Source organism: Amblyomma mixtum, chromosome 7 (genome assembly GCF_055824585.1).
Source record: "Amblyomma mixtum isolate Tamu chromosome 7, ASM5582458v1, whole genome shotgun sequence".
NCBI classification, from domain to species: Eukaryota; Metazoa; Arthropoda; class Arachnida; order Ixodida; family Ixodidae; genus Amblyomma; species Amblyomma mixtum.
The window spans coordinates 15,119,458-15,134,520 of NC_143018.1; the positions used below are offsets into that span (position 1 = coordinate 15,119,458).

The 15,063-nt window shown below is 46.6% G+C and overlaps 1 protein-coding gene across 1 annotated transcript; it reads left to right on the forward strand.

Moving 5' to 3' along the window:
- Nucleotides 1-1,108: 1,108 nt before the first annotated feature.
- LOC149335092 (uncharacterized) lies at nucleotides 1,109-5,976 on the forward strand. The gene is made up of 2 exons (XM_089551776.1): nucleotides 1,109-1,441; nucleotides 4,230-5,976. Exons 1-2 carry the CDS (start codon nucleotides 1,145-1,147, stop codon nucleotides 5,256-5,258), a joined length of 1,326 nt encoding a protein of 441 aa, XP_089407902.1. The 5' UTR covers nucleotides 1,109-1,144; the 3' UTR covers nucleotides 5,259-5,976.
- Nucleotides 5,977-15,063: the final 9,087 nt, after the last annotated feature.

Here is a 15,063-nt window from a genome sequence, read left to right on the forward strand (position 1 = left end):
CGTCGAAATACAGGATAACCGCAACCTTCTCTATCCTCTCTTTGTGAATCTCATTCTGCTTATTCGCTGAAAACATGCCGAAAACATGGTGAAAAAACTGAACGTTCCAGCGAGGAAGCTGAGTGAAGCAGTCATGTGGGTCCCTTGCTCAAGTCCCCTCAACTTTGCATCGTCAACTGACGCACGCCACGTGTGACTTTGACAGAGCGCGGAAGCTCTTGCCTATCAACAGCAACAAACTTTATCACATGTTGCCTAGAGGTGCAACCGAAGAAGGCGATCTATTGTACCGATGGATAATAGTCTTGGGAAAGAGGGACTTACTGAAAGCTGCTATATTGTGTTGCGTTTGCAGTGGGCTTCGTATGCCTCCTCTTGCGGTAAGTTTCGATTTTAGACGACAAAAAAAAAAAAGGCTAGATTTTCTTGCGCCGCAGAGCTTAAGAGAACGACTTTTCTTTTTTTTTTTTTCAAAAAGTGTTAAGGCATCGTCTTGTCCATGGCTTCGGGCTAAACGCCACACGGTGTAATTATAAATTGAATTAGTGATTTTAGTCGTTTAGTAGTCGAATATTATGCATTTTATAGTTTCCGGCTTCCACCGCAGCTGAGAGTGAATTCCTGAGAAAATGTAAGAATTTTATTTTATTTATTTTAAGGAATTTGCGAACACCTAGTACGCTGCGGAACAATTTGTGTGAAGGAGTAAGGAGGGAGTCTCTAGTGCTCTTCCGATAACTGGCATATAGTAAATCACGTAAACATTCCGCAAATTTTATGATTCCCTGCAGATGTAACACAAATCCCCCACCTCCGAGCACCGCCAAAACCTAAATGAGCTAGTTGGGATCTTCAATATGATGTTTGCTTAGAAACGGTGTATTCTTATCATCTATGCTCCACACCCTGCTGCTCCATAGGCCTCAACTTTGGTCGCCACTAAAAAAAGAAAGTTCGAAGGGAAAAAAAGAAATACATATTCTCTTTTAGTCTTGGAGTTCATACGCACTTCCTCAGCCGCCGACTACAGAGCGGGTTCAGCAATGGGCTCAACGCGTTTATCGGCATCGATAACACCCACTCATGAGATGTCTTACCTCCGCCTCTTGAATGTTGGCATCAAGAGCGCGGCTCAGTGACGATCATGGCGCACCCGGGAGCAGGAAGGCTTCTGCGGCTGAGCGTCGGAAGCATCGGTGGCGTCAGATGGAGACCCACGCGGTTTACAGAGGACACGGCGCGTCGTTACGCGTGTTCCTTATGCGGGGTGATTTCAAGCACCAGGACGATCCTGCCTTGCATGCACGCGCTGTGCGATACCTGCAAGGCTGGCAGCTACCAGAATGATGCCGGTAGCGTCTGCCCGCTGGACCACGAACCTTTCCAGGAGGAAGAATGCGGCAAAGTTCTGCTGAGCGTTGAGAAAATCCACAGTCTGAAGGTGAGTCTGCTTCACTCTACGATCTTTATGCGACTATAGTAAATTGGGCTGCTTACTCCGGTTGCGTACTGAGTACTCCAGTACTCAGTTGATAGTTTGTGCTCTTATGTCTTCTGCTCTTTCCTGTTTATGTTTGTTCTTGTGCGCAACGCCTTCCCAAGAAAGCTATGCATGCCAACTCGCCCAGCAAGAAGTTCTACAGTACTCCAGAAGTCCTTACAAAGCTAGAACAGCTTCAGCGTGACTTACACTGTATCTCATACAGAATTGCTCCACGCGTGTCAAGGCAGAACGCATGCATAGGCTGCTCCCAAACGTATCACGTCGTTAATTAAAAGACTAACGCATAAAACTAGGACAAATACATAGAAGGAGAGAGGACGAGACAGGATTAGAGCTCGTTCTGTCTCTTTCTATGTCTTTGTCCCAGTTTTATGCACTAGTCTTTTAATTAACAATGACACTCCAACTAGCCCAACTTTCCGCCTTGATTGTATCCCGTCGGTATTTCTGAAGCGAACATCTCGGAAACTACAGAAAGCTTCCGCGTTTGTGAGGCCTGTAATAAATAAAAAGAAATGCGCCCTAAAAGTCGTAATTTGTATCCACGAAAGACAATTGTTGTCAATGCAAAGATGTAATTTACGGCTAAGTAATCATATTTCACTCAAAGTGTATTGCTGAGTGAGTTGGTGATAGAACATCTCAGACAAAGAACAGCGCAAAAAGACGAGAAGAAGAAGTAGCAGACACACACAAGCGCTCGTGTGTGTCTGTTTTTTCTCCGTCTCGTCTTTTTGCACTGTCCTTTGTCTAAGACATTTCAATCACATGGCATGATTGACTAAGGTGAGGCGGTATTAAAAGAAGAAAATGTGCGCAATTTTTTTATTTCCATTCAAGAGAGCAGAATTAAACATTGGGTACATGGTCCGCAATGTCTACGTCATCGTTTACAACTGCCGTGTTTTCTCGCATATAAGTTGACCAGTATTTTCAAAGTCCTGGTCTTCGAATTCGGGGGAAGATCAACTGCGTATCACATATGCAGCAAGGCGGACTTTGAAACCAAAAAAAGAAAGTAACGGAGAAAGCGGATCCTTCTGGCCGCCTTCGAGCTTTCCCAATGTACGGCACTTGTTGCGGCTATCACTGCGCAGAGGTTTGAAGAGCCCTCCAAGTTCAAAAGGTCCGCCGACAAGATCAGCAGATAATGAAGATACGAAGGGATCTCGTAGCCCTACTGCGCTGTCGACACCCTCGCTGACCGCGACCTTATCGTGAAAACGAAACTTCTCCCAGTCGCTCAGCCGCGCAGCGACTTCTGTCTCTTGAGCTCCGGTGACCGATGTCGAGGCCATTTCATAAAAAAATTAAGGTTTTCAGGTTAAATTGGCGCTAAACGCGATGAGGGGAAAATAAGGAATATTTTTAATCAGTACCTACTAATTTTCAAACGTTCGGTCCAATTATTTGCGCATAGACTTGCTGTTGTCCGAGTCATATTGAGTCGTTCTGCGTCCGGAATCTTCCTCCTCTTCCCTACAAGTCGAAAGGAAAAGGAGAGAAGGGCAGAGAGAGAGAGAGCGGGATGGTTGACAGGTGGCGGGTGGAGAGAGGCAAATTCCCCTAAAACCCAACCAATGTGGGTGGAGGTTTCACAGAGACGCCGACACCACCGTACAGTTTCCGCCTTGATGGACCTTCCTAATGCTGCCACATTAAAGAACTGGGACTTATTACTTTATTCTTGCGATAAGACCGGTAGCGCAATGTTTGAATTAGTAATGGTGAAAACCTGCCCAGGCGGAGCTATTTAAGCGAATATTGACCACTATAAAAAAATCACTGGGGTCGATATAGGTTAGAGCAGAGTGCCACTCATAGGCACTTGCGAACCAGTTTTTGATTTTTATATCTACAGAAAAAATGAATCAGAGTTACAAAAAAGGTGTCTCCTGTCGGGTGGAAACATGGATGCCAACTATGAAACCCTGAACATAAACACCGTATAGAACTCCGCCGCGGTGGCTCAGTGGTTACGGCGTTCGGCTGCTGACCCGAAAGACGCGGGTTGGATTCCGGCTGCGGCAGCCGAATTTCGATAGAGGTGAAGGTCCGTGTATACTGTGCCATGTCAGTACACGTTAAAGAACCCCAGGTGGTCGAAATTTCCGAAGCCCTTCACTACGGCGCCTCTCATAGTCTTAGTCACTTTGGGACTTAAACCCCAATAAACCATAAACCATGAAATTCCGTGCAGCAAAGTGTGCTGTGCGCGCAGGCACGCTGTTTCAGTCGGTCAGTAGGAAAATAACAGCTATGAACGCCACAGTGCAGCAGTAGTTTGCAATAAAGTCAACTTCCGAATAAGGAGATTTGCAATTCTGTGTGGTCGGTTTAATGCGTCAGCATAGACGTGCGCTCTAGCATGGTGTCTCCACGATATTTTTTTCCAAACACATAAGTCATACATCAAATTTTTGTCCACACGATTACGTCGTTCTCTAAAGATAAATGTGTGAAAGTGCGATTTTGAGAAATAGTGTGCGATAAAATGTGGCCGTGGGAAAAATTTGGTCAATGAGGTGTAATTATTTATTGATTAAATGCAAAAAACGCGGAAAAGTACACTTAGACGTCAAAATAGCCATGGGCGTCGATATAGTACATGGACTTCAGAACAGCTACGAACGTCGATATATAGAATGTGGACGTTTTGCTTTCACATCGCTCCACTGCGGGTCACCCCAGTGATCTCAAACTTCTTTTTTTTTTCTCTTCCAAGGCCTACTGCTGGAACCAAGACCACGGCTGCCCGTTCTCAGGCACCCTACCGGAGGTCCTGCGCCACTACGAGGAGGAGTGCCCCTTCCATGCTGTCCAATGTCCCCGGTGTGGGGAAAGCGTCCCGCACGCCAACCTAGCGGCACATTACAGCCTCGGATGCCCCGTCAACGTGAGCGCTGTTGCAGTCGACCCAGAGCCACCACAAGATGGCGGTGTCTTCGGCGTTCGTGACGTCACCGCCGCCCTGGAAGAGTTCAAGGCGCTCCTGAGGGAACCTTACCAGGAACAGCTGCCGGCGTTGCAGAGCCACATGAATCAACTCTCGGAGGAAGTGACCAACCAGTACGCCCTCTTGAGGCGAATTGGTGAGATGCTGCTGGAAACCTCGGCTGATGAAGAGAACTGGGATCGCCGCAACCGCATGCCCTGGCACCTGGAGCAAAGGCATATCCTACGAAGACTAGATGTCTTGGCGAGTGAATCGGTTGCAGGTTTGCAGGATTTGCGCCGAGCATTCGTGCCTAACATGGGAGATCCCATCATCTGGTTTGACTACTCCACCAGAAAGGATTGGACGGGTTCATCTTCCGGCGCCAGCCTCCACTGGAGAGCATGCAAGCACGACGGCCGAGAAAGGGCAGTTTACAATTTTGTTGGCAAAAAAATGAAAGCAATTTCCAACCGCTCTCCTTGCAAACGCGTAGTTGTCGCCGAGGTCACTCAGTGGCATTGCAAGGACCTCTATTTTACCATGGCTTTGATCACAGACACTGAAAAGGACCGGTTGAAGATTTCATTCCGACTTGGCGGCACTCTCGACAGCGTCCAAGCACGGGCGCAGGTCTCATCCGTTTGTCTTGAGGATGAGAGCAAGAGGCGTGTGGCCATGAATCTAACCACTGCAGCTGAGTTATCACACGATGATCTGGAATGGCACTACACATTCTGGACTGGCCTTTCGCAGCTGACAAAGAGCGGCTTCTGCAGGGATGCATTGCTGCGTTTGGCGGTCACGGTCATCGTCTAGCCTAAACTGTCGGAGGCTGCCAAGAGCACTAAAAGCTTTGTGAAGAGGTTACGTTCAAACAAATGCTTCTTTTTCATTTTATTCTAGCCCCCAAAGTATATTTCCAGGCAATTCACTTCATTGTCTTGTTCCACTTTAACACACTCGACCATACCGCGGCTCTTCCAATCCACACTGCTCATTACTAGCTGAACGATAAAATGCATATATGTGTATGCTTGGTCAGCAAGAAATCTGAACGAAAAAAAATAGATTAATATGAATGCTCCTTACAGCAGCATGCCAGATAAAAGTATTTTTGAGTAACTGTAGTATATTTCTTCAGCCACGTAAATACATATAGTTTCTGTTCGGTGCTCGTCCCGTGACACCATTTTCTGTGCAAAAAGGAAAAAAAATTCGCTGTTCACACGAAGTGCCCTGACCTTGCTCACACCTGGTCTTCGACAGTCCGTGGCTCGAAACGCAAGTGTCTATTCAAAGTTTTGATTTGCTTAAATTTAAGGTAACATTATTCAATTTATCCTTAAAACAATTCCCATGTATTTTCTCTATCATGTTAGATATCTTTCTGACAGAAAAATGATTTTAGAAGCATCTTCATATATTCATTCATTATTTGCATTTGTATTCAATTGTTATATCTCTATATGCTTTGTTGTAATAAAATACACCATTGATGTATATTCACGGATAAAACCAATTTTTATACCTTGTTTGCATGACGTTTCCATTTCTTTCCTACAAACTGGGCTGCCAAGCCAGTTTCATGCTTTTCCAGTGCACTGCTAACGTCGCGCAAATGCTGAAAAAAGTGCTCTTATGATTTGAGTTCGCGAAGAGAAAACTTTTACGACGCTAATAAAGATAAACAAATTCGCAGGGACACACAATTGCAGCTAACGTGTTGACACTGCGACAGCATTAGAAGCAATTCATGCCTTTACGTCTAGTTTTCTGTCATTTTTTCATGCTTGTGTCTGCGGGCCCCAGTTAGTCTGCCCGCGTACAACCAGATATCTGAGTCATATAATTGGTGGGTCTTCGGTGCTCGTCCCTCTTCCTCCGGACGGCTTGCCGTGGTAACCACATACAGATAATGCATTCATATGCTCTCGCCATATCCTACTCCTTCCAAAGTAACCCTTCCTTATCCTTCCAGGGTAACTACCGTCTGGCTTGTTCCCGTGGCAACCACCCATCAGTTGCGCCATCTTCCGTTCGCGCTATGCACTCAATATGTGCTCCTCATTCCACTGTAACCCTTCTCAGACTTCCAAGGTAACTGCCCTTCGTGTGGTTCCCATCGCAGCCATCGACCGCTCGCGCCTTACGCTCTCGACACACCCTCCTCCATACGCGGTAACCATCCTCTGGCTGCGTATTCTTTTGTAGCAAAAGCTACACTGGCCACGAACTTGCGGTTTCGCTGTGGCGGTGCTCCGAGGAGGCACACAGACCGACCTTGAGCCGTTGCCTAGCAACCGCCGCAGCTGGCGGACGTCGCGCACTCGTCGCGCCATCTGGCATGACGTTACACTACACTGCGTGCCTCGCCGCGGAGCCGCCGCCGCCGTTTGGTATGACGTCACGCCGCTTGCTTCGTCGTTGCGCTCGACTCCGCTCGCTTCGCTAGCTGTGTTGCATGCTTGATAGCATATCGGAGGATTGAAAAAGAGAGCTCGCGTGCGCCGCAAAGACAGTTGAGGCATTTCGATACGTACATCCTGGCATAGCCGAGCTAAGCCACTGCCAATTTTTGCTGTCTTGATACCCTCTTCCTTTCATGGTAACCGGTCTACGGATGGTTCTGGTGGTAAAAATCACCCACCGGTTCCGCATTCCTCCCTTCTCCTCATGCCCTCATCCTTCTAGGGTAATCACCTTCCGAGTGGTTTCCATGGTGACGCATCCACACGTTCCGCTGACGACTAGGGCGTAATACAGCTACAACTACTACGACGCGAAATCCAGGAACGCGTGCTCAACAGCCGTCGCTGTAAAACATTCAAGGAGCCTCACATCAACCGGGCGGCATCAGCGAACCAAGGCCTTTCGAAGCCGTTCACTTTTCTCTTTGTATCCATCTCCTGCATATCATGCATTTGCTTCTTGTACAAGTTTTTTCCCTCTTGCTTTGAAGACTGTGATGTCACGTATTGGTTTGGCTAATGCGCGCATCGAAAAGGTTAAAACTATAGTGCGCTCCTTACAGCGTTAGCAGCATCTGCCCTTATACGAAACTTTCCCCCCTATTCGCGTCAACAGCCCTGTCTTTCGTTGTACAAATGAGTTTACTTATTCTGCATTGTGCTGCATTGAATGATAAGTGAAGTTTATTGTCTGACATCCTCCCAGCTGCCACAGCTGGTGCCAGGCCAGCGAGTTGGACGCCCGTCGTGGAGGAGTCAACGCAGCGAGTAGGAGGATACGATGAACCAATTATTATTAGAAACTCGGCGTACCGCTAATTTGTCGGAGACGCGAAACCATCAGGACGCCGAGTTCCAGCGACTCATGCGCGCCCTCGAAAGTCTCATTGAGAACAATCCTGTATATGCAGACAGCACGTACCACATTTTGCACACCAGTAGCAGCTACGACTAACATATAATATATGAATATTCGCCGTTGAACATGTCTGACTGACGTGTGTATGACTATGTCTTGTGGGGCTTGGTCTTCACGGCGCAATGTTTAGCGTGAAAGTGAAACCAGCTCTTTAAAACCACTCGGAGTTGAAGTTTGCAGTTGAAGCTCCTTATCTATTTAGAGCCAGACAGCAACAGTTGTGGCAGCCGCTGTACATACCGTCGCCGTGACCGAAGCGTCGGCTCCGACGCAGCAGGCGGCAGTTGCGCCGCAGCTGGCAGCAGCTGCGACACAGCAGGGGGCAGCTGTCGTCACGGGGCGCAGACGCGGCCCAACATGAGCTGCTCGGAGACTGTGTCGGGCTACTGACCCTGCTACTCCGCAATCAGTACAGCTGCTGGACGCACCCTCTTGATTATTTTCTTTTTTCGTAGTTTTTCATCGTACTTCTGCCAGCCGTAAAAGGTTGTTGTTGTTGCTCACCTCAGTAAATACAGCACATACCCACGCGGGGAGATTGGCTAAGGTACGGTGGTGAATGCCAAGGAAGTAATTGTGCGCGAAAAAGACATGAGGCGGCGAACTGGGATAGTAGAACGACTGAAACTAGAAAAAAAATTATATTAATTCTTGAAAAATTTAAATAAATTAAACCGATTTGAAGTGTCAGGAATAGAATAAATTTTTTTTGGACTTGGGACAGGATTTTATGTATAGTGAACAAGGTCACTGACCAGTTGGAATAATGTAATCATAAAGGTAGCCGCAAACGCTACTTAACCAGAATCCCTTGAAGCTCGCATTGAACCAGATAACTGGTAGAGACACACGGAGTCCTAACCTTGAAAGAGGGACCTCCAATTATTGCTTTCTCTGAGGGCGGACCGCCGACAAGAGAGGTGAAAATGTTCTGTTTCAACTTCTCCACATGAGTCACAAAGAAATGTCGTAGCGAACCTGCATCTGCATAAGTACAAATTTAGGTGGGAGATTCTGCATCGCAGAAGCGTCATTGACACCTCAAACAGCCTTGATTTACACGACCGGACATTCCACGGGTACTTTATGTGCTGAAAGTCCTTGGTATTCAGCAACGGATCATTCAAGCTTAGTCAGAGGTAAACTGAAACCATGCTTAGTCAGAGGTAAAGAGGCGGCAGAGGTAAACTGAAACCATATGCGCGAAGGCAATGCCCTGGCTCGTGCTTGCTCAAGGGGGTCGCGCAGCGGCACGAGCAGACGATTTTCACGGCTACCGGAAGTGTGCCCATGACGTGGATGCCGTGGCTCCAGCGAATGACAGGGTGTGGTGGCCTGCCGACGTCATGGGATTAGTGACGTCTGTTTTCCCGATTTTAGTTTCAAACTCGGTCACTGCGAGCACACCAGTTGGCCTGTGAATTAAAAAAATAAACGCGGTTTATCAAAATTCATAATGAATTGCCTGCTCTGTTCCAAAGACTCTTACTTGGCGTGAATGCATCTTAGCATCATTTCTAACCATCGAAAACACTTACAAGCGACTTTTAATTCGTTGCATAATCCCTTTAAGCCACTACTCGGATCCGTTAGTAGCTGACTCAACAGTGGACAGCTCGCAGCTGGTTCAGTTGATGCCCACGGGGTCGCTTGAGCCACATATTTGACTGAGCCACACACGTGAGCCACACATGTTGACTTGAAACGAACATAACATCATGGCTCTGTCTCGAGTCGTCCATTACACACCCAACAACGCATTCACTCACTCGCAAAGGTGGAAATCTAACGCAAGTTTACGACAAGTGTCCGGGCTCTATAATGCGCCATGCTTACAGCAACACTACAATTTTTGTGTGAAACAGGCCTGGATACTCGTCTGTGACCGCCTGTGCACAACCTACATGGTTAATGACGTGTCGGTGTTTGTATTGCAGACACCAGTTTTATGAGTTTTATGTGCGTCTACTAACCGCGATGCGAGTGCCAGCTAGTGTGTTGTGTGTGTGTGTGTGTAGACATCACCCGTTAAACTCATTGTATTATTCCATCATCAGCCTTCATCCGCACTTTCCTTTTCCTCCCCTTCCCTTTCTCCTGTGTGGAGTAGCAGGCCAGGGCCATGTTACCACCGGCCGACCTCTCCACCTTTCCCTCATTAAAATTCCTTTCTCTCTCTCTACAATGTTTCGCCTTAATTGTGAACAGGAGCTTAAACGAAATCTCATTTTGTAAGTCGGCGCCCTTTATTTATCTATTTTTTTATCATGAAGCATTTTTTAAAGAAACACCGTGACCCACATCGATATCGCTTCTCGTAATGAGAAATGACCGAGAGCCGTGAAGGGATCGAGCTACGCGTACTCGGACAGGCGGATGAAGGACGTGGCTTTTCTTTGTCGCGTTTTTGAAGTTCCATTCTGGCCTCGAACGCTTGCAGCTCTTCCTTCGCATGACGCATCGCCGCTATCTTCCCTCCCGGTGGAGAGGGCGTATCGTTAGGTCTAGAATGCGTGTCTGCCGCCAAGGTCCACGTTGGAAGTTTCGGAATCGCACGACGGCAACCGGATTTATGAGCTCGTGCATCACACCCTCCGTATTTTTTGTTCAGCGTGCGCCCTTTTGTGCGCCCCACTGTGCGCGCGCTGCTCCAGTAGTCATCACATCGAGTAAGCGTTCCTGGTGGCCACTTTGTTTCCCTGCTCACCACTGCACAGGCAAGGATTCTCTACGTATCCTTCGTTGCACATCGTTTTTTGCCCTGCTTTTATTAGTCTACGTGAGATTCTCTTTGAAGGCAAAGCAACAAATGGCCTGCGCTTCAAGTTACGAGCTGGAAGAAGCATTCAGGAGCAAAGCTATTATCCATTTGAAGTCTCAGCCCTGGTGCTCCCGGAGCATTGCGGACGGCACCGACTTGACAAACACTCGGCCCGGTTTCGGCATCATATTCAAGTTAGCGGACGACCAATTCGTGCACCGCATCCGAGACGCCATTGCGCCGGGAATCATGGTCCTGAAAACAAAGGACAGCGCCATGCACGTCACTATTTTTCACGCGGGGATTTACTTCGACAAGGCAAAGTACAATCCCGCGTCGCTGCCGAACACGCTGCTGTATTCGTTACGGGAGGAACTTATGGATACTTTTGGCGGAGTCCTCAAGGAGGTGAACGCGGCCTTTCGCCAGGGAACGGTGGCGATGAAAGTGCCTGAGAATCCGTGGATCTTGCTTGGGTATGGCTGCCCGTCACACGTGGGCATCGAGGTGAATTACGAGGAGACCGGCGAGATACTGAAAGAGATGCGGGATGTGGTCGACAAACAGCACATAAGAAAATGGATCGCCCGGGCTGCCACTGTGATCAGGGATCGTGGATTTAAAGCCACCATCGAAAGGGACGAGCTAGGACTGCAGCTGGTGGGCGAAGGATGGACGCTACGCATAGCTTTTACGGGGAACGCCGACTACAAGTCCCACATCACGCTGGGAATGTTTTGCACCACTGTGCGGATGGACGAGACGATTCGACAACTCGTGCCGAAATTCCCGCAGCGCATCGACTCGGTGTTTTCCAGGAGAAGTCCTAGCAACTGGCTGCCCGAAATCGAAATGCTGGAAGATCTGAAATGGGAGTACGCTGCGAAGTGCTACAACGAAACATCCGACGTGCTCGACCGCCCTGTGGACGCCGTGCGCAACGGACAAGAGGCCCGCACGTTGATTCCACCATCCTTCGTGTTCAAGTGGGGCTCCTACCTGCTGGAGACAAAGCTGATCAAGATGTTTGAGCAACGACTGCACGACTGCGGTGTTACCATGGATGATAGTGTTCGAATTTCGGCTGTGCGTATGGATTTTTTGGACTTTAACCGCATCCCAAACTACGATCTGGTATAACCGTTCATCGTGTAATTCCTTCCAAGTGAGTGTGAAATGAACAACAATCCAGACCCTCTATATTTATTAAGCGGCGATTATGCATTATAATAAGCTATTTTTTCTCCTAAACTTATGTTGTATCGCTTCGATTTCACATAATTTCGGTATTGCTGTCGGGGTTAAACCAAACTCAACTTCTGCTTTGTTTTCCTCATGTATTACTTCTTGTACACACCAAACAAAAGTGGACAAAAACATTTTTGTACGGGGAAGAGTTTATGAATGCAGTTTTTTTCAGATGTAAGATTTCACTGTATCAGTATATTCATAGATCTCCTCTCAACAGTCTTGCATTCTTTTGCTACTAACATTTTTGTGATCATAAAAAACGCCTAATGGTTTTTTAGGGCACTTTTAACTGATCCAGCGAGTGATGGAAAAACCTTAAGAGTTTTGCTTCTCTTCGGAAGAATTTACCATTATGTGCGCCTTCAATATTTCCATAACAATACCTTACAATCATCCAGTTTTCAAATTTTTCGCCCGAAAAAGTTGGACATGGTATGCTGTAACAAATCTACGTTGATTATTTTTTCATATGTTTTAATGTTCTACCGGGAAGACCCCGGTACTGTAGTCTGACTGTGAGACACCTTGCCTCTATACTTCACATTTTTTTACGCTTTCTGAACCATTCCGCATTCGAACCAATCAGAATAAAAGACGACAGCCCTAACGCGGTCGCTCATGGTACTCTGAAATAATTTCCCACTACCTTCACGTCATTTTAGCCGGCTCTGATGAAAGGAGCCTGCTTAGTTGAGAACGTCAACTAAGAACGTTAAGTACATTACATCACAATTATGAATGAAAGCAGCGAGACATTTATAAAACACTGGATTTTCCAAATGGAGTTACACACCACAAAACACAATCACGGTGCAATCACAATACACAACCATCAAAATAGACAGATTTGTTCAACGCGCACATAAATTGTGAGCAAATCATGGGTAAAATTTTATGAAAATTCAGTATTACTACTTGTACAATGTTGTTTAATGTTCTCATTTAACCGCTTAGCGGAAGTATTCATTTGAAGATATTAAGGTAAATTATTCAGTGCCTAGGGCGCTTTGTATCTCAGTGTATGTTTAAAGTAATGTGATCGAAAATGTGGACCTAACTTTTTATGTTCTGAAGTGGTACGATGAGGAAGAATTATCAGGAATGGCGATGGAAAGTCGTTTTTCATGTATATGTTGAAAGAATCAAAGCCAATAGATCTGATCTGTCTTAGGATACTATGTTTGAGGAAAAGAGGCATTGCTATTATGTTTTGTAGCCGGCCATGATATTCTTCAATTGCTTGTAGTGGTTTCTATTGTCTCGTAATTTGCTTTCGATATTTACCAAAAGTCGTAGAATAAAAAATTGACACATGATTACGATAGTCGGTGGTGGGAAATTTGAGCGCAGCTCTTCACACGGCACCTGCCAACGCTGGCGGGTGGCATGTTACGCTGCTACAGCCACCCCCTCCGGGATCTTCCTGTGTCAGCCACCTTCTCTCTGTCCATTCCTCCGCTCAAGCCATGGCAGAAGCGTTTCGCTCTGCCCCCTGTTACGGTTGTCAGGCGGCGTGTTACGTCTACGCCGACAACGAATACAACATGGAATCCACGAACGGGCGTCTAACAGCTGCGCTGTAAGATGCGCATGATATATTGATATCTTATTCCATGTAGGTGTAACCTCAATCAATCTCTAAAGCAGTCATCAACTCTGCTTTACTTGAAGATACGTTTCCATTACAGCGTCTCGCTGAACCTAACCCAGAGAAACTTATAGCTTGCGACGTTTTCAGTCGTAATTTTAGCAAATTCAATATTATGCATACAGCAGTCTATGCTGTTAATAGGCCTGAAAATGATGCACTGCGTTTTGGAGAGATTTAAATGTCGCGGTTGACTTCTAACCAGGAATGGAGTCGATTTAGGTCAGCATTTACTTTGACTTCCAGTGATCCGCCGAAGGTGTACGTGGTGCTTTGGCATTAGCTGAGTTAGTGAAATTGCACACAAGTTCAACATGTATGTGAAATACATTATGCAGAAAGACAAATGCGTAGCGTGTGTATGGCGGTCTTCCACTTGTAATTTATCCGCTCTTCATTTTTACGGAAAGAAGATATTTTTTCTCTCGTAAACTACTATTAGTGTTCTTTGCTTTGTACCTCTGAAACTTTGAAACTTGCAATTTGTAGTCTTGTATGCCGTGTCTGTAACTTTTGAAATCTTTAGCCATTTGTTTAGCCTAGTAACTTGAAATATGCAAGCTCTTACTGTTGTCTTTGGGGAGATGAAGCGTTGTCAAGCTCTATTGAAACTTTTTCTCCACCCTCCCTTTACATTTTTTGCGTGAATCAAATGTTCTGTTCTGTTCTGTTCAAAACTTTGAAGCATGTCTGAGATTGCCTGTGTGTTTGATGCTCGATCACTTACCGGAACTCGCCTAAGATGGAGTTTCACTTGATTCCTTCCAGGTAATAAGGCTATAATACACAGCTTCATCACATTTCGCTGGAATGCGTATTTTTTTGTAACCTTTTCTCGCAACTGAATTCAAGACACCATCGTTTCATCGGTAATCGTTAGACGGTCACGGTCGGTATGCCGATTTGTTTACAAACAAATTGATTTACTGGTACCATTCTCAGCTCGTGGAGGAGAGCGCTGCATACTATTGTGGCACTTTTGAAGACACTTTTCGCGTCGCGGCTGCTGAGGCAAGCGCAGCTTCTGTCGCTGCCTCAAGTCTTGCCGGAAGTGGAACATTGCTGCATTGCCTTAAAGGACTTTGCGACCTGAGACATGCTTCACACGCCCAGCAGAGGCTGTGGCGTTCGAATGCCAAGCATGAGGTCGCGGGTTCGAACCCTTGCTGTTACCACAGCATTTTGATTCAAGATAAACGCAAAAATTGCCCGTGTGATGTGCTACACCTACGCATGTTCAGGAACCCAGGGTGATCAGAATTCATCCGAAGACTCCTGCTACTGCGCCTTGCTCTCTTCCTTCCTTCACTGCCGCTTCTATGCATTCGCTCGTGGCACAGCCCAGGCGGTCACCAGCATGTGGACGATTACTAAGCCTTTACTTTCTGCATCGCCTCCATATCGTGCTTTGAGCTCTAAGAATGCCCCTTCTACATGTTTCGAGACTGTAATGAGTGAATCCAAGTCACGAAAAGAACCTCTGATCATGTAAAGCAACTCAACCAATCAATTTTTATTGACAGGGAAATAAACATTGCAGGAAAATAATACATTTCTTTTTCTGCCCGCGACTA

Bases quoted from the DNA above. Each gene is read 5' to 3' on its own strand.
- LOC149335092 (XM_089551776.1), top strand. From the start codon at position 1,145: ATGGCGCACCCGGGAGCAGGAAGGCTTCTGCGGCTGAGCGTCGGAAGC. The intron at 1,442-4,229 runs GTGAGTCTGCTT...TTCTCTTCCAAG, and splicing joins AGAAAATCCACAGTCTGAAG to GCCTACTGCTGGAACCAAGA.